Source organism: Triticum urartu, chromosome 1, assembly GCF_003073215.2.
Source record: "Triticum urartu cultivar G1812 chromosome 1, Tu2.1, whole genome shotgun sequence".
Classification (NCBI taxonomy): Eukaryota; Viridiplantae; Streptophyta; class Magnoliopsida; order Poales; family Poaceae; genus Triticum; species Triticum urartu.
In genome coordinates, this window is record NC_053022.1 from 369,731,570 (window position 1) to 369,758,023 (window position 26,454).

General features: G+C 46.9%; 3 protein-coding genes across 8 annotated transcripts; 2 read left to right on the forward strand and 1 right to left on the reverse strand.

Moving 5' to 3' along the window:
• Positions 1 to 684: 684 nt before the first annotated feature.
• On the forward strand, positions 685 to 2,175 carry LOC125533867. The gene has a single exon (XM_048697200.1). It carries the CDS (start codon positions 744 to 746, stop codon positions 1,938 to 1,940), a length of 1,197 nt encoding a protein of 398 aa, XP_048553157.1. The 5' UTR covers positions 685 to 743; the 3' UTR covers positions 1,941 to 2,175.
• A 1,485-nt stretch (positions 2,176 to 3,660) lies between these two features.
• LOC125533878 (pectin acetylesterase 9-like) lies at positions 3,661 to 6,994 on the reverse strand. Of its 5 annotated transcripts, none has more exons than XM_048697217.1 (12): positions 6,667 to 6,988; positions 6,319 to 6,531; positions 5,748 to 5,827; positions 5,539 to 5,625; positions 5,242 to 5,366; positions 5,095 to 5,155; positions 4,934 to 4,990; positions 4,758 to 4,835; positions 4,577 to 4,682; positions 4,333 to 4,436; positions 4,135 to 4,245; positions 3,661 to 4,029 (listed from the first exon to the last, which is right to left on the reverse strand). In XM_048697217.1, the coding sequence occupies exons 1-12, from the start codon at positions 6,803 to 6,805 to the stop codon at positions 4,018 to 4,020; spliced, it is 1,173 nt and encodes a 390-aa protein (XP_048553174.1). In that variant the 5' UTR covers positions 6,806 to 6,988; the 3' UTR covers positions 3,661 to 4,017. The 5 variants fall into 5 exon arrangements, 4 of the variants coding, with proteins under 4 accessions (XP_048553174.1, XP_048553168.1, XP_048553185.1 ...); XM_048697211.1 differs by having other exon boundaries at positions 3,662 to 4,029; positions 4,333 to 4,478; positions 6,667 to 6,978; XM_048697228.1 differs by lacking the exons at positions 3,661 to 4,029; positions 4,135 to 4,245 and having other exon boundaries at positions 4,577 to 4,644; positions 6,667 to 6,994.
• A 1,615-nt stretch (positions 6,995 to 8,609) lies between these two features.
• Positions 8,610 to 12,636, forward strand: LOC125513021. 2 transcript variants are annotated; one of them, XM_048678066.1, is made up of 3 exons: positions 8,610 to 8,743; positions 9,360 to 11,207; positions 11,954 to 12,636. In XM_048678066.1, exons 2-3 carry the CDS (start codon positions 9,369 to 9,371, stop codon positions 12,278 to 12,280), a joined length of 2,166 nt encoding a protein of 721 aa, XP_048534023.1. In that variant the 5' UTR covers positions 8,610 to 8,743; positions 9,360 to 9,368; the 3' UTR covers positions 12,281 to 12,636. The 2 variants fall into 2 exon arrangements, with proteins under 2 accessions (XP_048534023.1, XP_048534029.1); XM_048678072.1 differs by having other exon boundaries at positions 11,957 to 12,636.
• Positions 12,637 to 26,454: the final 13,818 nt, after the last annotated feature.

Genomic DNA, 26,454 nt, shown 5'->3' on the forward strand with positions numbered 1-26,454 from the left:
GACCAAAGAAGCCATGCTCTAACTGTATGTTGGACATCAACAAGAGCACATGTAATCTCCATACTTCAGACATTTTCAACCACAAAGACACAACCATAGATCATCTACATAATGCATGAAAAGCATTCTCTGGTTCCAAATCACAAACTGGACATGTGCTTGAAACCTCCATCCCTCTCAAATGTTTGTTTTGCCATGTAGTTAACGAATATGTAGCAACTCTTCAAGCAAAATTTTGAATTGTTGGTGGGGTATAGCTCACCAAATCAGTATGATCATCGTTTATCGGGGTTATGTAACATTACCCCTGTTTCAATGAAAGAAGGGCGCTCAGCCGTTGGATGACATCAGAGCTGACGGGTCGCGGGCAATTTTTGAGATATACTGTACTTTGTTTTGGACGCAAATGAGAACCGAAAACGCTCATAATTGGTTTCCCCCTATGTTTTGCTACTACGAATTGCAGAGATTTAAATCAAATTGTGGCATCAATCGCTGGGAACCGAAAGCTGAAGCTGAAGACGCGGCAGGCGATAGGATGCATTAACTGGTAAATATTCTGGATCAATACTAGTAAGATTTTCTTTAAACAAGCCCAAATCTGACGAAATAAATCCGATGCATTTATGGGCATTGCGGCGCCAGATCATACATAAATCGTTGCGGCGCGTGCGCTTCCCGGAGACCAATCGATCGATCGATCGAGCCAACCAACCAGCCAACCAGCCCGCCTCTTGCGTTGCATGGGTCGCTCGCCTCGACGACGCCGGGCGATGGCGGCGGCGCCTCGCGATCCGGGGAAAAACCCTAGGGGGGTCCTCCCCGGCGACCGCATCTTCGCCTCGGTGGCCCCCTACATCACCTTCGCCGACCACCTCCGCCTCCGCCTCGTCTGCCGCGCGTGGCGCTTCTTCTCCCGCCGCCTCGGCCGCCGCCCGCCGCCCTTCCCGTGGCTCATGCTCCCGGAGCCGGCCTCCGCCTCGCAGTCCGCGCCCGCGCCGGCCAACGTGCGCCGCCAGTTCTACGACATCCCCGGGGGGCGGCCCTACGCGTACGATGTCCCGGGGGAGGGCTACCATCGCTGCGTCGCGTCCTCCGCCTGCGGATGGCTCGTGTTCGTCTCCCTGGACGCGCCGCGCCGCCTCGTCCTCGCCAACCCGGTCGCCGGCGCGCGGCTGGTCCTGTCCTGGCCGTTCAAGGAGAAGAACGCCGAAGGGCGATTCCACGCCGCGCTCACGTCGTCGCCGGCTGACCGCCGGGCGTGCTTCCTCATCCTCGCCACGGACAGGCTCGTCGCCTACTGCCACCCCGGCCAGCAGGACCAGGGGTGGCTCACCCTGCGCGCCCCGGGGTTCCGCTACGACCCGGCCGCCAGCGACATGGTCACCGTCGGCGCCATGGTGTACCTGGTCGACGGCAGGAGGAAGGTCTGGCGCGCGGACCTCGCGGACCCGGAGCCCAAGGTGGAGCGCCGGAACACGGCGTGCCAGCTCCCGTTCGGCGAGAGCAGCATGCGCCACTACCTCGTGGAGTCGCTCCGGCACGTCCACCTCGTGCTCGCGGACGAGCACAACGCGCGCGTCGCGCTCTTCAGGCTGGACTGGGACAAGAAGGTGTGGACGCAGGACTGCGTGCGCGGGGACCGTGTCCTGCTTTTGGGCCGCGGGTGCTCGGCCTCTGTGCCGGCGGCGTCGGGCCGGCCGCCTGGCATGCTGTTGTTCGCGCACCAGCCGTCGTTGAGTCTCGTTGACGTGGGCGGTTGTGGCGTTGGGCTCGCGTGGTTCTGGGCGGAATCGTGGGTGGATGAAGGCTCGGATGATAAGCTGGTGCTGAAGAAGAAGATGCACCACAGTCAAGGCGAGTTCACCGCTGGTGACTCGTTCTGGTTCTTCCCGGCCATCGATCCGGATGAAAGGGCTATGGTTGCATCGCAGGCCTAGCTAGTTGGAACATGAATTTCTTGCTTTTGGTAGGCTGGTTTGAACATCAATTACTGGACTAAGATATACTAGTGTAGAACCATGGGTTCTGTGAAAGCTGCATCTTATTTCTGTTCGTTTTGTCTGAAGAAAATAGTAGTCCTAAAAGTTGCAGATATCTGAAAGCTCTGGTTCTGCATCCTGTTCCTATATGATTCAAACGTGTTGCGATGCAACCAGCAATATATAAACGTAAGCAATCATTTATCGACAAATGTTGATTGCACCATACCGGGGTGCGATGCGTGGCCATATACACGAAACGGTGAATTTTTTCATAATTCATTTTCAGCTTTGATTCATAATATATCATTCTAATTTTAGAGGATTATATTTCTTTTTGAAGGAAATATTTTAGAGGATTATACCTTTTCCTTCAAAATAGAGGATTATATTTCCTAGGAAGTTTTCATGTGTAGCTTGCTTGGAGTGGAGAATTGTAAACCATAGACAGTTTTTTTTTGTCTGTTTTTGCGGGTCAAACCATAGACAGTTTTCTTATACTCCACTTTACTTGCAATTTTAAAGGAAAAAAATTCCATTCAGCCCAATCATGCAAAATTTCACAACAACAACAATGGCATGTGCCATGAAATCCAATTTCCTAGTCCTATCATTTTAAGAACCAAAGAGGTGCACTTACAATGTAATAACATAGGATCCTTAGTTTGATGGAGTCTTTCCTGTTTTGATTGGAATCGGCTTTGTTCTCATTTCCGAAACACCTAAATCCCCTATTTATATCATCGCAGAAGAATGGTGGGCCATATCCATTAACTGTTTTCTTTACTATAATTGCCATAATGGTATTTAAATTGACGGAATTTTAGAATCATTGGTAAAATTATCTAAATAATCATGTGACATTTCTGCCTAAATACTCCCTACAATTATTTAAATTGATGCACTTTTAAATCAGCTGGGATGTTTGAAGTAGAGTGATTCCCCCTGATGGAGTGCATCAAACAGTTGGGTGTTTGGGTCGGTGATATTTTACTCCGTAACTAGATTAAACGGTGAAACATACTGTTAGTTCTTGATTGGATCGGCTGGTCTGTAGTCATAAAACTTGACATCAGGTGTATCCGCAATAGTACTAAAGATGAACTCGTATTTATGATTGAATTTGTAATAACTTGAACTGGGTTCTGTCAAAGATGAAAACAGATGACTCTGCCTTTGTTATATTCACATCATGTGATATATGTGTCTGAATACTATGTATATTTACTAAATAAGGAAAAGGGGGTGGGGGGCCAAGGCCCTCCCCTTGCTCTAATGTTAGAATATGTTATGGAATTTGTTATTTTCTTGTTGATTTTCGGTTCTTCCACCAGCTATTCTTCTTGGGCTTTTTATTGCTCTTTTTTGTGTTCTCAGGTGTTGGTACAGGCCTATTTGTCCTCTGCATGCTTTGCTTTTCTTGGCAGCCCTTCTTGGGTATAGGCCGTATTGCAATCAACCAGGGTCCAGTTCAATCCATCAAGAATTTTAAAACCCGCTAAGTAGTTTTTGGCAGGTTTTGACATACATACATACATGCTCCTTCCGTTCGGAAATACTTGTCCTAGAAATGGTTGTATCTAGACTTATTTTAGTTATAGATTCATCCATTTTATCCATTTCTAGGACAAGTATTTTCGGACGGAGGGAGTGCATGTGAAATATTTACATTTCTCTCTCAAAAAAAGAGTTGAATCGCTGACATACACGGGGAACAAATGCATACAGTTGTTGGTTTATGATTGGCTAAAAAAAGATGAATACCGATTGAAATTCAGTCAACTGTTAAATAGACAGTCCCAATATCAAAGAATGATTTTTAAAGAAAATGGACCAAAGAAAGCAAATGTAGAGACATGGAAATGATGGATTTGAACCCGAAACATGATACCTCCATGCTGGGCATCCAAGCTATTTCTTCTATATATTTGTAGTATATATGATGAACTTAGCAATACACAGTAAAATTTTGCCAATATTTCTTGTATTGAGTTGAAGAACACTATGAACCAACCTACACAACACATTGTATCCACTAGATGCCGACCTGCAAAATATCATGGGAAAATATGAACAGATATACCCTGCATAGATAGACCCCAAACTCAAACACCCACCCTTGCATGTGCACTTGCATTTCCCATTAACTTACCTGATTAGATGGTATAATGTTGTGACAAGTTGAGTCGCAGGGATATGCGCAGTCGATTTCTTGGGCAGCACCCCTTTCAAAGTACCAATCACCGACTAGCTCTGCAATTGTCTGAAACTCCAAAATGATTTTCATGAAAACACCATGCATCACTAAAAGGCCACAAGCATACAACTTAACCTCATCAATTATTAGTACCTCATTGTCCAGTGTTGGGGAATTCGGCGCAAACCATGTGTCCTGCAGCTCGCTCTGGCAATGTGCAAAGCAAGAATTGATGAACATGCCCATCTCCGGCTCACCTTCAAACGGTTTGAGTGCTGTTAACATTGCACTTCTTAGGCCTGCAGACAAATTCCTCAAGACAGTAACTCAATGAAGAACTTTACACCCGCTCGTTTGATACATGTAGCGAAGATTTGTATAAAGCACTGATTGTAACCTTGGAGAGTTGCAATTTGTGATGTGCTGCATGCACTGGGGTCCGCCTTACAGCGACTCCAGTGACCCCTAGGATCAGACGAAGGAGGCACAAAGATGTGATGGAACTGCCAAAAATTGATAATATTTTTACTAGTGGCCAGCTGGTGAAAAATATTGACTGGTACAACGTATTCCATTACCTGATATACATCGTACGCTGAATTTAAGATGAAATATGGGGTTTTAATGTTTTGAAGTGCATATTGAGGGAAAAAACACTGCACAGGAGGGGTGGAAAGTATGATCAGTAAAACTCAAGTGCCCATAATGTGGTTCAATGCTCTGAAAGGATAGTAGGAACGAAAAGAGATCTGACCAGATAAGGACTGAGTGTTGAATTTAGACAGTCTTTGTTCAAATTCTTCTCAGCTCCCTACATCAAAATTAAGAAAATAAAATCAAAACATACTTGAAAAAACTCTCAAATATCTTAAGCCAAATCAGTGTGTAAAGAGAAGGTTTACTGATGCAAATAACCTGCAGAGCAACTAGGCTGCTAAAGAAAAGTCTAATGCTGTTGTTGCCGGAAATGTCATCCCTGAAAAATGACATAAGTTTAACACATTTGACCAAAAGCTCAACCTTCCAAAAGTAAACTCATTGATCGATTAGTTCCAGCGTTACACATCAAGGAAAAACCCCGCGTCGCTCATGCATTTCACCGTGGCGACGCCCCCGAGAAGCTCCCCGAGGTCGTCGCAGTGGAAGAATGTAGCTAGGCCTCCTGCTGAGCATCCTGAGAGCAGCACCTGTTGGATTCAGATTTGCTCAAAACCATGATCGACTTAACAATTACACATCTACATGTCTTGTAGAGTGATTTGTGCTACTAACTGAAACTCCACCACAAAGTAAAAGCCTAGCATTAGTGAAAAACACGCAGAAAGTATATAGACTAGTGCTGATGAGATCTGCAGAAACCTTTTTGGCTTTGGCGAGGCCTTTGGTGAGGAGATCGGCGATGATAGCATCCCATATCCTCTGACCTCTCATGTAGATGACTGAAGACTGCATATGTCGGGGCGACAAACAGTACAAATAGTGAGCAAACGGAGTTCAGTTGAATGCGAGCAGCAACTCGTTTACATATGCAGTTCACAATATGATTTTAACTTTTTAAGAGTACGTACGCCATTTGTGAACTCCGAATCGCCCGCGAAGGATCCGCCGTCGCAGTACCGCAGCTTCACCCGATTCCAGTTGTAAAAATCTGCTCGAATTGTCAAAAAGAAAAATCTTTAGTAGTGACGAGAACTGATCTGAAACTCTGAATTCCTTTGACCAGAAGTTGTGGCAGTGGCCTGATGCAGATGTGGGGTTCATCATCACCCTTGTAGGACCATGAGCTTGAATTCGCCATGGGCCTGGATGTGTTAAAGCGAAACTGTTGGCGCTACCTACCGGATTATGGTGATTGTTGACTGGCCGCAACCTTTTTGCAAAAGCACAAGACAGTACCACCATCACCATGCATGAACGGAGACATGCACGTGCTCTGCTGTGCTGATCATCATCGACGACTTGGCGTAAAAGGTACGTACGTACGTGCGAGGAAATCAAAGAATGCACGGGGAAAATGTTTCTCCAATTAATCAAACCCGTGTTCGTTGCTTGCAAAAAGTATTATGAAACAGCGCGTTTCTGCTGAAGAAACTGAAAGGGAGCTGTAACTGAAGAGAACCAGCAAGACGATTGCGGTACCTGGGTTCCTGGCCGGATCGTTGCTGAGCACGCCGGAGAAGACCTCGAGCTTGCTCATGAGCCGGGTGGAGCCTCGCCGCGTGCCGGCTCGTGCGGCGCAGGACGGCGCGTCGTTGCACCAGCCGCCGCCCTCGAACTGGAGCAGCCAGCCGCGGGCGCCCGCGCCGGAGCCGCGGTGGAGGTGGTACGCCGGCGGGCTCCCGTCGAGGCACACTGCAATCGAACGGCAGTTCACACGCGCACCATTAGTTGGCATCCCCGTATGCTTTTAGGCAGAGCAGGGCAATGTGCGGCCGGATGAACGCAGGGGAAAGAAAAGAGGATTGATTAAAGGCGTCGCGGACTTGCCTGCCCCCGTGGACGCGGCGCCCGGGACGAGAGTCATGCCCACCACCAGCCTCTTCTCATGGCCCGCCGCCGCCGCAGCCGCAGCAGCAGCAGCGACGACGACGGCAGCTGCCCACGTCCAGAGCCGCCGCCGGTCCATGTTGGTCGACCGCGGCACGGCACGCGCTGGGAAGAGATATCAAGGACGGGGGGAGAGGAGGCGCGGCAGGAGGAAGAAACTTGCGGGACCTGGACTGTCCGTGTCTGGCGCCTCCAGCCAGTCCAGGGATGTCGGAAAATAATTCTACGAGACCAGAGATTAGATGCTTTGTGATTTGTAAATGTTACGTGTAATCCATCAGAACGGATCTTATCTGCTAACCGTGAGACCTGATCTTATATAATTTTTTTCCAGGGATGTTCGCCTCGTGTGCGCTGTGCATGTCACCGTGTCTGTATATGTAGAGGTTGGATGGCGAGATGGCAACGGCGACGGCCAGAATGCACCAGATGACGATGGGTGCGGATGATCTCATCAGCGTTCGTCGGGGTGGAATGGTTGATTTTCCTACCAATTGTGTGCATGCAATGTCCGTTAATATTAGACAAGATATTAATTATATTTATTACTACCTCCGTTTTTAAATATAAATGTTTTTAGAGATTTTATTATGACTACATACAAAGCAAAATGAGTAAATCTACACTCGAAAATATGTCTATATACATCCGTATGTAGTTTGTAATGAAATCTCTAAAAAGAGTTATATTTAGGAACGGAGGGAGTATAATATTAGGCAAGATATAAACTACTCTCTCCATCCTAAAATAAACTCTTGTCTTAGATTTGTCTAGATATTAATGTAAGACAAGAATTTTGGGATGGAGGAAGTAATATTTTTAAACTTCGGTGACTTTATTTAACTAATAGTCATATCCTTCACAATAAGCGGTATCAGGAAATCAATAGTAGTTAGGGTATAATTCTTTGGCTAATGTTGATGTTGGTATTAGATATGATGATAATTGCATGCGTTTCATCGCGATATAAATATTTTAGTACGTTATCCCGCAATTTATTTGCACATATTAATGTGATTGTGTAAATAAATGTTTGCCAAATTCTCTCCATGTTATACTTATCTAAATATATTTTATAATTTTTTTGCAATCATTTATTGGCTTCCAAAGAAAAGACAAGTTTATGGCAAGTCAGGTAAATATGTGACAATTACGATGATTTTTATGAAATGATGCTCAGAAAAAGGATGAAAGGTTGGACGAAACACTCCGTCTGGAAAAAAAGGAACGCTATTCTTTTTTAAGTACTTATTATTAAAAAAATACAGAGAATATTAATCATTAAGGGTGCTAAATGTGTTTTGTGCAAAACAGGAGTAACGCTAAACACTGGAGCAACGTAGACTATTGGATAGATACTGTGAGATCTGTTTTTTTTAGAATTGGATGAGATTTGTTGAATCTCCGTAACTTGTTTTACTTATATTGGTATATAGTTTTTTGAGAAATTTTATATTGGTATTTATTTTAGCAACATTTATGTTTGTATACACTCTCTTCCTCTTAAAATAAGTGTTTTAATTTTATATCAAATTTAATATTAAAGTCGAGACACTTATTTTAGCAATATTTATGTTTGTATACACTCTCTTCGTCTTACAAAGTTGTATTATTTTTTTCTTGAGAACAAGTTGTATTAAAGTCGAGACACTTATTTTGAGACGGAGGGAGTAGATAAAAGAGATGGTACATGGGCCTTTTGCCGCCACAGAGACCTCGGGCTGGTCTGACACAGGCCTACAAGATGTGTGCCACCGGCCCAGCGGAGCAGCCCAGAACGCCGAAGCTCCGCCGCGGATCGCTCTTTACGCTCTAGTCCCCCTACCTCTATCTATTTCACAATCGTCCCTAGCGGCGAAGGCGCAAAATAAGATTTGGGAATCTCCATTTCATTTTCGTGAGCCGCCAAGAATATTTCCCTCACTCACACGAGACAGATGCGCGAGGACTGACGGACCAGTAAAGTCCACTGCCTCTTCTGCCGCGCCGGTCTGCTCCCCGTCGGCTCCGCTCCAAGGTGAGTAATGGCATTTCTCGATCCCTTTCCGGTTGATTCATACGGCGGTCCTCTGCGACGCTTGCGGCCGCGGCGGCGGCTGGCTGTAGATTTGGGCGGCGGGACTTGGCCGCAAGGTTGGACTTTTTAGGAGGAACTAATGGCGAGCAGGTTTGCCGATGCATTTCTTCAAGAAGTGCGGCTCGGATTTGGTGCAGATGGGAGGAGAGGGGTTCCTTTTCTGCTGACCTCGTCCTGGGATTCGATTCCCATCTGCGAGGGTTCATCCTTTCCTCGAATGGTTTAGCTGATTCAGTGATAATGTGCTGTGTGATCCGAGAGTAGATTTAGATTTGTTTTTTGTTATTTTAGTGTTGTGCTGTTCCTCTTGAAACCTAGGTATTGAAGTAGTATGTGAACGAATGGAAACTCTTCCTTCTTTTGGAAATGGATATGACCTATTTTTCTTGGACGGATTTGATGCATAGGATGGGCGTAGTTTTAAGCTTGTAAAATGGTTCCCTCTGCCAAACCTGATACAAACTATGGTTATGGTTTTTTTTTTTGGATAAAAGCTGATGCTACTGTCATCTTTTCTCTCTTCTGATGCGAGCACTGTATTATGGTTTTAATGCAGGTTTCCTACATGGGGAACCGTTCTCGGCCCAGTGTAGCTAAGGAAACCATGGAACCAATTGATGAGGAAACAGAGAGTCCTAGCAGGGCAGCACAACTGAAATGCCCGGATAGAAACTCAGGCGAAATGCACCTCAACCGGTTCCCAAATTTTCATTGCAAGAGTCTGCCTTCAAGACGCCGTGAGGAAAACCCAGAAGATAGCATCATTCATAGTCGTGGTTCTATGTACCAGAGCTCCAGTGATGTCAGCAGACTAAGGAAACTCCAAGAGGGGAGGAGGAAATTAGACTCTATATATGAAAGAGATGCGTTTATGTCATTTGGGACCGTCGATTCGTCCTCTCAGCCTAGCACAAGTGGAGCTTACTTGGTTCCGCAACGGAGCGGTTCATGCAAGTTGAGGTCTTCTATGAACATAACTCGTGGATTTAATCAAGATGCCAGGGAGCTTGTGGATATTTCATCGCGTGAGGTTCCCAGTGACAACTTGAGGCTTGGAAGGCCACGCAAGGACTGCAATTTGTTAAAGGATGATGTAAGAGACAGGTTCCCGGGGTTATCGCTCAAAGAAGACAATGCCACGTGTCCCGCCGCAAGTGCTGCTCCTCATTTGCTAGAAAGCAGCAGTAGCAAAGGTACAATGTCAAATTGCCAACCTCCTGTTGGCCTTCATCCTGATAGGAGTAACCATGGCACAATAGATTCAGTGAGTAATCTCCCCAAGTCCTTGTCAGCTAAGGTGGGTGTTTTTGATGCTACATGTCCATCAGAAAGTGTTCATGGTGTCGATGGCAACAAAAAAGCTCGATCTAGTCCGTTTAAGAAAATTTTGGATCCTTTCATGAAGTCCAAATCTCTGAGGAATCCCTCCCACATGGTAATGGAAGATGCAAAATGTGGTAATCCACCAGTTAGAGGAAAAGATAGTGCACTGCGCAAATCTTTGTTGAGTGGTATCTCAAGATCTGACCAAACTCCCACACCTAAATGCCAGACGAGTGGGGAAGCCCGGCCTATCACAGTTACTTCATCGCCGACTCATTTGCATGCTGTTCTTAAACTGGATCATGACAATGGCGCTTTTGGTTTTGAGTTCTGTACCAAGGGTCCAGACGAATCCATTTACGCTAGCACTTGGAAATCCGGGAACGAACTGAATTGGATTTACACTTTCCATAGTGTTGGCAAGCGATCAAGTACCGTGGGAAGGACCTCCAAGGATAGGCATGGGTGGCTGCCTCCAATTGTTGGCCAGATGCATGTGTCTTCCTATCTGTACTCTGAAGTTGAAGAAGATGGTATTTTAAATAACTCAGCCACTAGCGAGTTTGTTTTGTATGACATTGCTCATGCACGACGGAGCTCTGCTGTTGATAGAGTTCAGCGTCCAGATTCCACTCAACCACCATTCTGCAATGTTGTTAAGAATTCAATCTCTAGGGAGTCTCTAGAGAGAAATAATCAGATGGAGCGGCAAAATACTGCAAGGAATAACTCAGATGCATCGGTATCTTGTCTTTGGTCCCAAGAAGATCTTCATCCTCATTTGGAGGTTGCAGCTGTTGTAGTCCAAGTGCCGTTTCATAAAACCCGGTCCCTTGAATTGAAAACTGGATCATCACCAGGTACAGTTAAAGTGGTTACAGCAGGCGGAGCACACGGGTTACCAAGGGATGATGAGACCAGTCCATCACCGTTACTTAACCGTCTAAAGAGTGGGGGAAGGTGTGACTGCGGTGGATGGGACATGTCTTGCCCAATCGTTGTCCTTGAAAATGCATATGATAGTTATTGGGTCGATTCTGTGATGAATGAAAGCAAGCATCCCATGGAGCTATTTGTTAAGGTATATTTTGTATGTTGAGACACATCTCGTGTTTGATTATTACCACCTGTCTGCATTTACTCACAGTGAGTAATAATTAAATTGGTTCAAAATATGATTCCCCCCAACTTCATTAGCAGATCAAAAGAAATTTTCCTATATGATAATTGAAATGCATTGTTGCTTGTTTCCCACTTAAAAGCTATATCCCCGTTTTAGTTATACTTGCGCTAATTAACAGTTGCACTAATTAAAACTTCTTTTTGACGAATGCACTAGTTAACATTATATTCAACTAAATGTAATATTTCATTTGTGTAATTCAGCTGTTGAAGCAAACAACAATGCATTTCAACTAAATGTAGGGCTCTTTTGATTTAAAGGATTTTCGTAGAAACTTTGGAGGATTAGAATCCTTAGGAATTTTTCCTATATTAGTTATTTGATTCGTAGGATTGAATCCCACAGGAGTTTTTCCTAACGATTTCTTTGTACTACTTCCCATAGGATTTCTAGCATCCACTCAAACCTCTTCAAAAGAATCCTTTGTTTTTCCTATGATGCAATCAAACAAACAAAATCCTGTAGGCCCTAGTATTTCAATTCTATGTTTTTCCTATTCCCACGCTTTTAGAATCCTATGAATCAAAGAGGCGCTAGTATTTCAACAACAATGCACTAGTTAAAACTTCTTTTTGACAGATGCACTAGTTAACATCATATTCAACTAAATGTAGTATTTCATTTGTGTACTCCAACTGTTGAAGCAGGGTAACCAGGAAGTTCTCCCTGCCCTTTCCATGAAAGTCGATGGGAAAGGAGAGTTCTCAGTGGATTTCCATGCACGATTGTCGGCGCTGCAGGCATTCTCAGTCTGCATATCTTTGCTTCACTGTTCTGAAGCTTCTCCAACCATTGGTATAGAGAAATTCAAGCACAAGCTGTATTCCAGTTCAATGAAAATGCTCCTCAAAGAAGAAGTGAAGCAGTTAATAGGATCAGTAACAGGAAAAGAGAAGAAGAAAGTGAAGAGGAGGAAAGGAAAAACTCCGGTGGTCAATGGCCCTCCGTTCTCACCCATGGGAAGAGTATAGCAGTATTTTTGCCATCATGTTCATCGTTCAACATTGGGGTTGATCATGCTCTTTTTGTTTTCTAAGATCAAAAAGGAATTTTTATCTTGTTTTTCCTTTTCACAGGAGGGCTAGTTGTCTTGTCCATAAGGATAGAAGCATCATGCAGCTGTTCATAAAGATGCAAGCATCATGTAGTTTTCTAGCAGTAGCCTTTTGTATTAGCAAGCTAGGATTAGGAAGGCCATAACAGCTGTTGCAATTCTCAAGAGAAGAAAGTTTTGTAGGACATACCTTCTTCCAGGCGTCAAGAAGATAGATGTACCGGATCTTGACCACTGCTCTTGTATACAACGTCGCTCTCCTTTTGGACTGCAGCCTCAAGGTCATATACACACATGCTAACATTAGTACAGGTAGAAGCAAATATTGTTCCTTCAGCATGTACCTGAATAATCCATTGCTTCCCTCCAGCAATTTTGAACTTGTGCATGCTTTTGAACTACATGGAATTGGCAACATATATCATGACCAAAACGCGCGTATGTAGTTTCAGTGTTCAGTTTCTGTATATTGGTTGGTGTCTTGGTGCATCTGCTGCAAGTTCAAGTTGTAGGTGCTTGCTGTTTTTTTCTTCCTTTTTACTGCACCATATAGGAAGGAGCTTGCACAAATGCAGAAGATTGACATTTGTTCAGTCAAATCTTGGGTGCTAGCCCGCCATCCTAGTAGGGTCATGCAGACAATCTGGACCCTGAGTAAATATGCTCAAAGTTGTCAAGATGTATAGCGTAGACATGTTGAATTTTGATCTCAGCCTGACTTTTCTTGTAAGCACGAGGAGGCTGAGCTGCCGAACTTGTGGCTTTGATGAGGTTGTATCTGCAAAATGTGGCTGTCATCTGCTCACCTGCACCTGCAGAGTGCAGGCAAAGATGGGTTATCAGCTGGCAGGAGCAGGGTTTGGACCCATCCCTAGGCCATTTTTTGTGTGTATTCTGTGAGTGTCGTGTGACTCAGATATCCACCGTGCTTCTTGCCGTTGCCACATTTACTAATTACTATTCTTTCCGTCTGAAAATACTTGTCATTAAAATGGATAAAAAAAGATATATTTTAATTCTAGATACATCTCTTTCTGTTTATTTTGATGACAAATATTTTTAGACGGAGGGAGTATTCACTTTGTTTTCATCTCATGTAGAGCTGGAATTACTCGCTCTAGCACAAAAAATAGTAGTCGAAAATCTAGAAGAGAAACTTATACTTTACTTTGAAAAAAACTTTTGGATCCCAGGCTCTAGTGGGCCGGATTTTTGAAGAACCAAATATTTCTAAATTTTCTTTTGACATGGATGTGTATATACTTTTTTTGCGGGCTATATACTTATAATTTTTTTATATGGCTGGAAAAGGATTTTTTTTAACAAGGGTCACCCCTCCGATTTCCATTAAAAGAAACCAACTGGTCTTAGTTATTACTGACGAAGCTATGTATCTAGAGTAGGGTCATACGCCTGACCTAGACACCCTCCCCTAGGACATCACCCTAAAGTCAGAATCATTCAAGGGATACATACCATCATCCACTCAACTAGAAACGTTCCACTCGGAAGACTCTATGTCACTTGACCATAGCAATGATCACTCGACAAACAGAAGATCGAAAGCCACTCTAAACAGTAACGGTCGGGCGTTTACTCTGTAGACTTAATGGTCATTTATGTCACTTTATTACTAGCGTTACCAGAAACGCCCCATCTTTATGTATCTTAAATCCTTTGTAATTGAGGGCGGGAGGGGTCCGGCGAACTCTATATAAGCCACCCCCTCCTCAGGGACAAGGGTTCGCACCCCCTGTAACATCACACACATATAATCCGGTCGACCGCCTCCGGGCACCGAGACGTAGGGCTATTACTTCCACCGTGAAGGGCCTGAACTCGTAAATCTTGTGTGTACAACTTCACCATAGTTGGGATCTTGCCTCCTCATACCTACCCCCCATTCTACTATCAGCCTTAGAACCACGACAATTGGCGCCCACCGTGGGCAGGTGTCTTAGCGACTTTTTTGGTGAAGTTTCGATTTTTCCGATTCACATCATCATGGTTTCCGATGGTGGATTGGCTGAGGGCTGCAAGATCCGTCTCGGCGCGCTCATCTTCGTTGCCGACGACTCCACCTGGCTTCAGGAAGCTCCCCTTGACGTCGAGGCGCTCCCCGTCCGCGGGGCGACGCACTTTCGCGCGTGCGCTCGCGGCGTCCTTCTCCGGCAGCCGTCGACCCAGTATCGGTCAGCTCCCGTGGTGTCCTCGCTCCCCGCTGTTCGCCGACGCAAGCGATCCGGTCGGTCGCGGCTTCAGCGGTGGGTGAAACACGCGGTGGCTCGCCAGTCGGCCACCCCACAAGTCGCGGCAATCGAGCCCGACGAAACTCTCTACGGCCTGTTCGACTGGCTCCGTCGAGACCGCATCCGAATGCGACAGCAGCGATCCTGCAGTTGAAGTCTTGATGGTCGACGCACCACATAGTCCTCCTGGCTTCCGCCGCGACGACGGAGGTGATGGTGGCGGCGATCCATCACGCGCTCACGAGGAATACCGCCCCGAGCCTCTTTCTTCGCAGCAGGGAGGAGAGCTTCGCCGCCGCAACATGGATGTGCTTCACACGCCCATTGTTGGGGAAACCTCCGAGGCCCGGGCCTTGGAGGAGGCGTGCCTGGCCAACTTGGCTGAGCACACTCGACTGGAGAACCTTCAGCGTGCACTCGACGAGCATGCTCGGCAACGGATCCCTGAGTCCAGTCGACGACAACTTTTTCCACCTCAACCTCAGGGATACCGCACTCCGATTCAAAATCTCACAGCTGCAGCCCGTATAGTAGAATCAATTCAGCCTTCCCAGTCGGAGGCTGGAAGAGGTTTGATGCAGATCCAGGCCTTACTCCGAGCAGCAGGAGAGCACAACACAGCAGTGTCTCAGTCGTGAAATAGGATTCATAGCAGAACTGTGATGGCAGATACAGTTCAGTCGGCCCATAGCCCAAGATCGCCCCCGCGGAGTGAGGGACGTGGGCACCGGCAGGATCAATACAGAAACCACGAGCAGTATGATCACCGACTCGGCCATGATGACCGTCGTCGAGTGCCCACACCTCCTCCGAGATCATATGTGCCTCGACAATATGATGACAGACGTCCTCACAGTGGCGAGCGAAGAATACCGGCCGACCCAAGGGAGCCAGGCTTTGATGCGAGATCTATTCTCGTTCAAGGTCTAGTTGACAGGAACAGGGCACACAGGGAGGGCCTTGGCAGAGATCACCCGACTGGCAGCAGAGTTCATGTTTCAGGTCCAGAGTGTTTCAGCAGAGCCATCAAAGCCGCGGTGATTCCTCCCAACTTTAAGTTGGCGACTGGAGTCAGCAAGTTCACTCGTGAGTCCAAGCCTGACACTTGGCTTGAGGATTACCGAGTGGTTGTACAGATCGGTGGCGGCAATGATAAAGTGGCCATGGAACATCTTCCCCTGATGTTGGAAGGTTCTGCCAGAGCATGGTTAACTCAGCTAGTGCCAGGCAGTATATTCAGTTGGGAAGAACTTGCCCGAGTGTTTGTTAAAACTTTTGAGGGTACTTGCAAGCGGCCAGCGGGGTTAACGGAATTGCAGCATTGCGTGCAAAAACCGAATGAAACTCTGAGAGACTACATTCAGAGGTGGACCACTTTGCATCACAAAGTGGAAAATGTATCCCACCATCAAGCAGTTTGTGCCTTTAAGGAAGGTGTTAAAAATAGGGAGCTGGTCCTGAAATTCGGTCGGACAAGATATATGTCTCTGACTCGGATGATGGAAATAGCCACTCGGTATGCTAACGGAGAAGAAGAGGATCGACTCCACAGTGGAAAGAGCAAACCAGTCGGTCAGGACACCGGTGGAGGCAATTCCAATCGGAAACAAAAGCGTAAAGCTGAGCCTGCAGGACCTGGTGAAACTGCGGCGGTGATTTAAGGAAAGTTTAAAGGGAAACCTAAGGGGCCCTGGACCCCCAAGAAAGTGAAAGATCAAGCCGGAAATGATGTGTTGGATTTGCCATGTCACATTCACACCAAGAAGGATGAAGAAGGCAATCTTATTTATCCTAAGCATACCACTCGACAGTGTCGGGTTCTGATCGAGCAATTCCGAGAGAAATAGCCTAATGAGAAGGAAAAGGATGAGGACAAAGAGGAAGATGATGGTTTTCCCAATGTCAATTCCACCCTAATGATTTTTGCTGATGTTGAGAGCAAAAGTCGACTGAAAGTGATCAATAGATAAGTGAATATGGTTGCTCCGACAACGACAACATACCTGAAGTGGTCACAAACAGCTATCACATTCGACCAGTCTGACCATCCTACTCGCATAGCCACTCCGGGGAGGTAAGCGTTGGTGGTCGACCCAGTTGTTGGAGGTACTCGATTGACCAAAGTGTTGATGAATGGTGGTAGTGGTTTGAATATTCTTTATGCTGAAACCTTGAAAGGGATGGGCATTCCGATGTCCAAACTTAGTGAGAGCAACATGAGCTTTCACGGCATCATCCCTGGCAAGAAGGCTGAATCACTCGGCCAGATAACCTTGGACGTGGTCTTTGGTGATTCAAAGAATTACCGTAAGGAAAAGTTGACAATTGAAGTAGTGGATTTCCAGAGTGCTTATCATGCTATTCTGGGGAGGCCTGCATACGCGTGTTTTATGGCTCGACCATGTTACGTGTATCTCAAGTTGAAAATGCCTGGTCCCAGAGGAGTGATCACAGTCACTGGCAATCGGCAGAAGGCAGAGGAATGCTTCCAGAAGGGTTCTAAAATTGCCGATGCACAAATGGCAGCAGTTGAAATGCAAGAGTATCAGAAAAATGCAGATCCGAGTGATTTGTTGCGAGCCAAGAAGCCTGCCACAGATTCTGCATTTCAGTCGTGCTAAAACCAATTCATATTCACCCGACCGATCCTAATGCTGCTCCTACTCATATCTCAACATCACTCGACATCAAAGAGGAAGAAGCGCTCATCCAGTTCCTCTGTGAGAACTGGGACATCTTTGTATGGAAACCTTCTGACATGCCGGGTGTACCCAGGGGACTGGCTGAGCACCGTTTGCGAGTCGACCCGAAAGTGAAGCCAGTCAAGGAACATCTTAGATGGTCTGCCGTACAGAAGAGAAAAGCAATTGGCGAGGAAGTGGCTCGACTCCTAGCAGCTGAGTTCATCCGAGAGATTTACCACTCCGAGTGGCTCGCCAATGTTGTCATGGTCCCTAAGAAGGACAATTCACTTCGTATGTGCATTGACTTCAAGGATATCAATCGGGCCTGCCCGAAAGATCATTTTCCTCTCCCCCGTATCGACCAAATCGTCGACTCGACTGCGGGGTGTGAGCGTTTGTCTTTTCTAGACGCCTATTCCGGGTATTATCATATCCGACTGTATGGACCCGATGAGATAAAAACAGCTTTCATCACTCCATTCGGGTGCTTTTGTTATGTCACCATGCCATTCGGTCTCAAGAACGTTGGTGCCACATTTATGAGGATGATTCAGAAGTGCCTGCTCACTCAAATCAGTAGGAATGTGGAAGAATATATGGATGACATTGTGGTCAAGTCGCGTAAAGGTTCCGACCTGCTGACTGACCTTGCTGAGACCTTTGCCAACCTAAGAAGGTATGATATCAAGCTTAATCCGTCGAAATGCACATTCAGAGTCCCAGGAGGAAAGTTACTCGGTTTCCTCGTTTCCGAACGAGGGATCGACGCCAACCCAGAGAAAGTTGGAGCCATACTCCGGATGAAATTCTCTGTGTGTGTGCATGACGTTCAGAAGCTTACTGGTTGTTTGGCCGCCTTGAGTCGATTCATCTCTCGCCTCGGTGAAAAGGCATTGCCTCTTTACCGACTGATGAAGAAATCTGATAAGTTCGAGTGGACTCCTGAAGCTGATGCAGCGTTTGCAGAACTCAAAACCCTGCTTTCCACCCAGCCGGTGCTTGCTGCCCCAATCAGCAAAGAGCCTTTACTGCTTTATATTGCATCCATTGGACAAGTTGTTAGTACAGTACTTACGATCGAGCGGGAAGAAGAAGGAAAAATCTATAAAGTTCAGTGCCTAGTATACTATATTTCTGAAGTCTTGACTCCATCCAAGCAAAGATATCCACATTATCAGAAGCTTGTCTATGGAATTTACATGACCACGAAGAAGGTTGCACATTATTTCTCCGATCACTCCATTACAGTCGTCAATGACGCTCCATTGTCGGAAATTCTAAACAACAGAGATGCAACTGGTCGAGTGGCAAAGTGGGCGATTGAACTCCTTCCCTTGGATATCAAGTTTGAGGCAAAGAAAGCTATCAAGTCCCAGGCAATAGCAGATTTCCTCGCTGAGTGGGTTGAGCAGCAACAGCCGGTCAGATTCACTCGGAGCATTGGACCATGTTCTTTGATGGATCCAAGATGCTGAACGGTTCTGGTGCTGGGGTGGTATTGGTATCCCCTCGAGGAGACAGACTCAGCTATGTTCTTCAGATTCATTTCGATTCCTCCAACAACAAAGCTGAATATGAAGCACTTTTGTACGGGTTGGGTATGGCCATTTCACTCAGCGTCCGTCACCTAATGGTCTACGACGACTCGAATTTGGTGGTTAATCAAGTAATGAAGGAGTGGGACGTCAGAAGCCCAGCTATGACTAGCTATTGTAATGCAGTGAGAAAGTTAGAGAAGAAGTTTGAGGGGTTAGAGCTCCATCATATACCCCGACTGAAAAATCAAGCAGATGATGATTTGGCAAAGATAGGCTCCAAGCGTGAGCCTATTCCTAGTAATGTGTTCCTGGAGCATCTTCACACGCCGTTCGTCCAAGAGGATCCCTTCACGGAGGAGCCCCCACAACCTAAGAGCCCTACTGATTGGACAGTTTTGGTCATGGAAGTTTTGGTCGTCATACCCGATTGGACAGTGCCGTACATCGCGTATATTCTCAGGAAAGAGCTCCCAGAGGATGGAGAAGGGGCCCGTCAGATTGTCCGTCGATCTAAAGCTTTTACAGTAATGGGTGGACAGCTTTACAGAGAAAGTGTTATCAGAGTTTCTCAGAAGTGCATAACACCAGAAGAAGGTCGAGTGATCCTCAACGACATCCACTCGGGGACCTGTGGTCACCATGCGTCCTCTCGGACCATTGTTGCCAAAGCATACCGAGCGGGATTTTATTGGCCATGAGCAAATGAAATGGCAAAAGACATAGTCGACAGATGTGAAGGTTGCCAGTTCTATTCCAACATGTCTCACAAGCATGCATCAGCCCTGAAGAGCATCCCACTCGTCTGGCCCTTTACTGTTTGGGGATTAGATATGGTTGGACCTCTGAGGACTGGCAGAAGTGGCTTCACCCATGTGCTCGTATCAGTCGACAAGTTCACCAAATGGATTGAAGCCAAGCCTATCAAAAACCTTGAAGCAAGTACTGCTGTCAGCTTCATCGGAGAGTTAACATTCAGATATGGTGTCCCGCACAGCATCATCACAGATAATGGGTTGAACTTCGATTCCGATGAGTTCAGAGCCCTTTGCGCTTCCCAAGGCACTCGGTTCGACTATGCTTCAGTCGCCCATCCTCAGTCGAATGGACAAGCTGAAAGAGCAAACGGATTGATTCTCAAAGGACTGAAACCCCGATTGATGCATGACCTCAAGCATGCAGCGGGCGCCTGGGTCGATGAACTTCCATCAGTACTTTGGGGATTGAGGACAACTCCTAATCGGTCGACTGGCCGAACTCCATTCTTTTTAGTCTATGGGGCTGAAGCTGTGCTTCCGAGTGACTTACTTCATAACGCGCTGCTCAAAAGCCGAAGCAGAACAAGCCCGTCAGGAAGCTGTTGACCTTCTGGAAGAAGAAAGAGAGATGGCGCTGATCCGGTCGACCATCTATCAGGAAGACCTGCATCGATTCCACGCCAGAAACGTGAGAGGTCGAGCATTTCAAGAGGGAGACCTGGTTCTTCGAGTGGATCAGCAGAAACCACACAATCTCGCTCCTGCTTGGGAATGTCCCTTCATCATCACCAAAGTACTTCACAACGGGGCTTATCGCCTCTACAATGTGGATCACAATAAAGACGAGCCACGCGCTTGGAATGCGGAGCTGCTCCGCCCCTTTTATACTTAAGCATTCAGATTGTTGAGATGTAATAAGAAATACATTCTAGTTCGATTATCAAAGACACAGTTTCACAGATGATTGTTGTTCCTTTTTTAAGTGTTCTAAATCCCCCAGTGGGTGCCTTAGCTGCGAATCCGCTTCGCCTAAGTTCTAAAAAAGAAAATCCTACCGAGTGGTGAGCAAGTCTCTCACTCGGGGGCTTAGCTGCGAATCCGTTTCGCCTAAGTTTAAAAAATCCTATCGAGTGGTGAGAAAGTCTCTCACTCGGGGGCTTAGCTGTAGTCCAGTACTCGCCTAAGTTTAAAAAATCCTACCGAGTGGTGAGCAAGTCTCTCACTCGGGAGCTTAGCTGCAGTCCAGTACTCGCCTAAGTTTAAAAAATCCTACCGAGTGGTGAGCAAGTCTCTCACTTGGGGGCTTAGCTGCAGTCCAGTACTCGCCTAAGTTTAAAAAATCCTACCGAGTGGTGAGCAAGTCTCTCACTCGGGGGCTTAGCTGCAGTCCAGTACTCGCCTAAGTTTAAAAAACCTACCGAGTGGTGAGCAAGTCTCTCACTCGGGGGCTTATCTGCAGTCCAGTACTCGCCTAAGTTTAAAAAACCCTATCGAGTGGTGAGCAAGTCTCTCACTCGGGAACTTAGCTGCAGTCCAGTACTCGCCTAAGTTTAAAAAATCCTACCGAGTGGTGAGCAACCCTCCCATTCGGGGCTTAGCTGCAGTCCAGTACTCGCCTAAGTTTAAAAAATCCTACCGAGTGGTGAGAAACCCTCCCACTCGGGGGCTTAGCTGCAGTCCAGTACTCGCCTAAGTTTAAAAAATCCTACCGAGTGGTGAGTAACCCTCCCACTCGGGGGCTTAGCTGCAGTCCAGTACTCGCCTAAGTTTTAAGACTCGCTCCATCCTTACCCGTAAGGGTGGTGAGGTGCAGGTCGACCACGATCTATCTCGGAGCTTCGACACAAATACAACATCCGCTCCATCCTTACCCGTAAGGGCGGCGAGGTGTAGGTCGACCACGATCTATCCTCGGAGCTTTGACACAAATACAGCGTCCGCTCCATCCTTATCCGTAAGAGTGGCGGGGTGCAGGTCGACCAAGATCTGTCCTCAGAGCTTCGGCACAAATACAACACCCGCTCCATCCCGATCCGCAGGGACGACGAGGTGCAGGCTGTGGGCAACATGAAGTACCTTTGCCCATTATTCACTCGACTGAGCTGCATCACAAAGTCAATAGCAACTCAAACTGCAAGAAACAAGTTCTACACAAAGAGTCAAAAGATTCAAAATCAACCAAAGTTCTGATAAAATCCTAAGGTTCCAGAACACGGATTAAAGTACTCGGGCATCAGGCCCTAAGGAGTTTAACGGTTACAAAATCGCTCGGCATTCCGAGGAAAATTTAAGGCGAGGCATAAAGTTTGTTCACTCCACAGGAGGAGGGCTTGCAGGCTCGACGAACTCGTCTAGATCAATTCCGTCAGCAATCCAAGTGGCAGCAACAATGAAGGTTTCCATGAAGGATTGGAAGTCATGCCTTTTGGTATTGGCAACCTTGATCGCTGCCAGCTTCTCTTCTCGGGCATCCTTGCAGTGGACACGAACCAGCGACAGAGCCACGTCAGCACCACATCGGGCAGAAGACTTCTTACATTCCTGCACTCGACCAGGGACCTCATTGAGTCGAGTCATCAGGGACTCGAGGTCATTTTGAAGCATCGCCCTTGGCCAGAGTGCTATATCGATGCATGACACCGCCACCTTCAGGCAAGCAAGATAGCTCGTAACACTAGCAACACGGGATTCCAGTCGGAGCACGTTCATAGCAGCGTCATCACCGACAGGGGAAAGGACGGGGTCCAAACCTGTCTCGACCCGTCCAGTCTCTTCTTCAAAGTTTTAGTAGAATTCTACAAACACAAAGAAATAATGAGTCGACGAATGCCTAGTGAATCGACAAACAGCTAAACAGTCGGACAAAGGAAAATACCTTTGAGCATAAGGAAGAGCTTCTTGGCGAGTGCTTCCAGATAAGCTTCCAGGTCATTTCTCTTACGAGAAATGCTTTCAATCTTCTTGTTCAAAGCCACCTTGTCTTTCATCAGACGAGTCACTTCCCGGTTGGAATCGTTAAGGGACGTCTTCAACTTGGTGTTTTCTTCCTCCAGCGCACCGACTGAAGCCGGCTTCTTGTCAGCAAGCGTAGTCTTCTCCTGAGCCTCCTTTTGTGCAGCAGCAAGATCGAGGTCCTTTTTCTCTAGAGCCTGCTTCATTTTCTCTGAAAGATATGCACCTGGGTCAGACAGAAGAACGAGGAGATGACTTGTGGGTCGGCCAAGATAAACAGTCGACAAATTGATTACCTTCCATACCGGCTATTTCATCTTTGGACTTCCGCAAGTTTTGCTTAGCCAGCTCCAAGTCGAGATTGAGTTGTCTCTGCTTCTCCTCGAATTCGGAAAATTTGGAGATGAGCTCACAGGATTTCTGAAGTCAGCAGAAAGATACATCAGTAAACAAGATCAAAGATCAGTCACTTCCGAGTGAATAGAGCTCTAAGACTACCGTAGAATCAAAACATTCTACAGTAGTATCGGGGACTACATCCAGTGGGTGCACTTAGCGTGCCCCCACTGGTTCGGGTTCCACTCGACATGGTCCGACCAGACCGAGTGGAAGAGTAAAAAAAGAGAGAGAAGAACACCAAAGTTATTTTTCGAAGTCAACAAAAGACATTCTCAGACCCCAACCGACTGCCCGCAGTCGACTGTGGTCTCGGGGACTACACCCAATGGGTGCACTTAGCGTGCCCCCACTGGTTCAGATTCCACTCAACATGGTCCGCCCAGACCGAGTGGAAGAGTGAAACAATAAAGACATTTTTTATCAAGACCTCCGCCGAATCACACATTCGACGGTGGCCTCAGGGACTACACCCAGTGGGTGCACTATGCGTGCCCCCACTAACCCAGAACTACAACCGACACAACCTAGTCGACTCAACTGGGAAAGTTACTCGACATAAATTTAAACACCCACGGGGTGTGCAGATGCGAAGCGCGGACTAACAGGAGGATGCACAAAGAAAAGTTTTCAGGTAGCATATCCTAACAGAACAAGCAACAAGATAAGAGTTCAGTCGGAAGCCAACTTACCTGGACATTGGCTCAAAGGGCCGCACTGGCGTCAGAAGCAGCCTGACTGTTTTCATGCACCACCTTCACCCGCTCCATCATTATGCCAGCTTGGCGTATGGCTTCTACAGCGGCGCCTGCCTGGACTTCTGGAACATGATGAGTAGTGAAGAATGGGGTTGACGGTTCAGTCGCGACATCTTGAAGTTCTTGGGCATGGGGATGGATAGTTGAAGCAAGCACTGGTGCAGTCGACGATGTGGGGCGTTCACTTGATACTGGAGCAAAGAAAGTAACAGAAGCCCGAGTCACATCTTCAGGCTGTTGAATCACTGGCTCCGCCACTGGCACCGATTGGGATGTCTTGCCAGTTGATGCCTTCTTATTCCTCCTGGGCCTCAGTGGCACATCCTCGTCGTCATCTGGAAGATCAATGACATGGGGAGGAGCTGTAGAAAGAATTAGTCATCAGAATTCAGTCGGTCAACAAAATGGCTGAGAAAGCAAAGACAAGTTTGCAAAAGTCATACCCGGGTTAGAAGTGACCGTGTCTTCTACATCCTCATCACCATCCCTGTAAGCAGAAGTCCCAGAAGTAGCAGCTCTGCAAGTTTCAAGATTCACTCAGACAAATGAGAAAGAGAGTCAACAACACAAGTCCTCGATCGAAAAGTGGGGGCGAGACACTTATGCAGAAGCGACGGGGACGTTGATCTTGATCTTGGGCAGGGTCTTCCGAGGCTTTGGTTCTGCAACTTTTTGCTGCTTTGGAGCTTTCTCAGTCGGCATAGGGGAAGTCGTCCGAGTGTGCTTTAAAGGCTGACCAGTCGGAGGAGTCAGTTTTCCCCGAATGCTTGCTGGGTCCTGCCTCTGCTTGGAGCACCTCTCTCTCCGAGGTGGAGATTCAACTTCCTCGCCACTGCTTGAGTCTTCCCTCTCCTTGTCTCCATCTTTGTCCGAGTGCCAGTCGCCGCTGTCGCCCCCACTCACCTCTCCCTCTTGCTCTTGTTCTCCGTTGGGCATCGAGTACAGTTCAGTGAAGGTCTGCAAAGGATAGAGTCGAGTGGATATTCGTCAATCTCCAAAGCTAACACATGTCAGGGCAAAATATACTCAGAAGGAAAGAATCAAACCTTGTCTGGCTCAGTGGTGTTGTCGAGTGGGAGAACCCTTTGAGACCCCCTGGGGTTGTCCTTATTCCCAGTGATGCCTTGTAGCCACAGCTCCATCGTCTCTGCGCTGGCTGCTTCCAGATGGATCCGGGTGGTGTCCTCAATGCCCAAGTACAACCACATTGGGTGGTCACGAGCTTGGAGCGGTTGAATGCGTCGACTCAGGAAAGCTTCTAGCAAATCCATACCGGCCACGCCATCACGGACAAGTTGTACCACTCGCTCGACCAACATAGCAACCTCCTCTTTCTCCTCTAGAGTCACTCTCAATGAAGAAGGCTTCTCTACTCGGTCAGTGGAATACGGAGGGAGACCAGTCGACTGACCAAGAGTCGGTTAATCCTTCCAGTAGAACCAGGTCGACTGCCACCCCCTGACGGAATCGGGAAGAATCAAGGTAGGGAAAGTGCTTTTGTTTCTCATCTGGATCCCTAAACCCCCACACATCTGAATCACATGTGTCCTCTCATCACTCGGATTGGCTTTCTTTACCGACTGGGAGCGGCAGGTGAAAATGTGTTTGAACAGACCCTAGTGTGGTCGACATCCCAGAAAATTCTCGCACATGGACACATAGGCAGCTAGATATGTGATAGTGTTGGGGGAGAAGTGATGAAGTTGAGCCCCGAAGAAATTCAGAAACCCTCGAAAGAAAGGATGGGGAGGTGATACGTCTCCAACGTATCTATAATTTTTGATTGCTCCATGCTATTATATTATCTGTTTTGGATGTTAATGGGCTTTATTTTACACTTTTATATCATTTTTGGGACTAACCTATTAATCGAAGGCCCAACCCAAATTGCTGTTTTTTTGCCTATTTCAGTGTTTCGCGGAAAAGGAATATCAAACGGAGTCCAAACGGAATGAAACCTTCGGGAACATGATTTTCTCAACAAACGTGATCCAGGAGACTTGGAGTGGGAGTAAAGAAACAATCGAGGAGGCCATGAGGTAGGGGGGCGCGCCCACCCCCCTGGGCGCGCCCACCCCCCTGGGCGCGCCCTCCAACCTCGTGGGCCCCTCGTTGCTCCACCGGCCTACTTCTTCCTCCTATATATATCCACGTACCCCCAAACATCCAGGAGCACCACGAAAACCTAATTCCACCGCCGCAACCTTCTGTACCCGAGAGATCCCATCTTGGGGCCTTTTCCGGAGCTCCGCCGGAGGGGGCATTGATCACGGAGGGCCTCTACATCAACTCCATGGCCTCTCTGGTGATGTGTGAGTAGTTTACTTCAGACCTTCGGGTCCATAGTTATTAGCTAGATGGCTTCTTCTCTCTCTTTGGATCTCAATACAAAGTTCTCCTCGATCTTCTTGGAGATCTATTCGATGTAATCTTCTTTTGCAGTGTGTTTGTCGAGATCCGATGAATTGTGGGTTTATTATCAAGTTTATCTATGAACAATATTTGAATCTCCTCTGAATTCTTTTATGTATGATTGATTATATTTGCAAGTCTCTTCGAATTATTAGTTTGGTTTGGCCTACTAGATTGATCATTCTTGCAATGGGAGAAGTGCTTAGCTTTGGGTTCAATCTTGCGGTGTCCTTTCCCAGTGACAGCAGGGGCAGCAAGGCACGTATTGTATTGTTGCCATCGAGGATAAAAATATGGGGTTTATATCATATTGCATGAGTTTATCCCTCTGCATCATGTCATCTTAC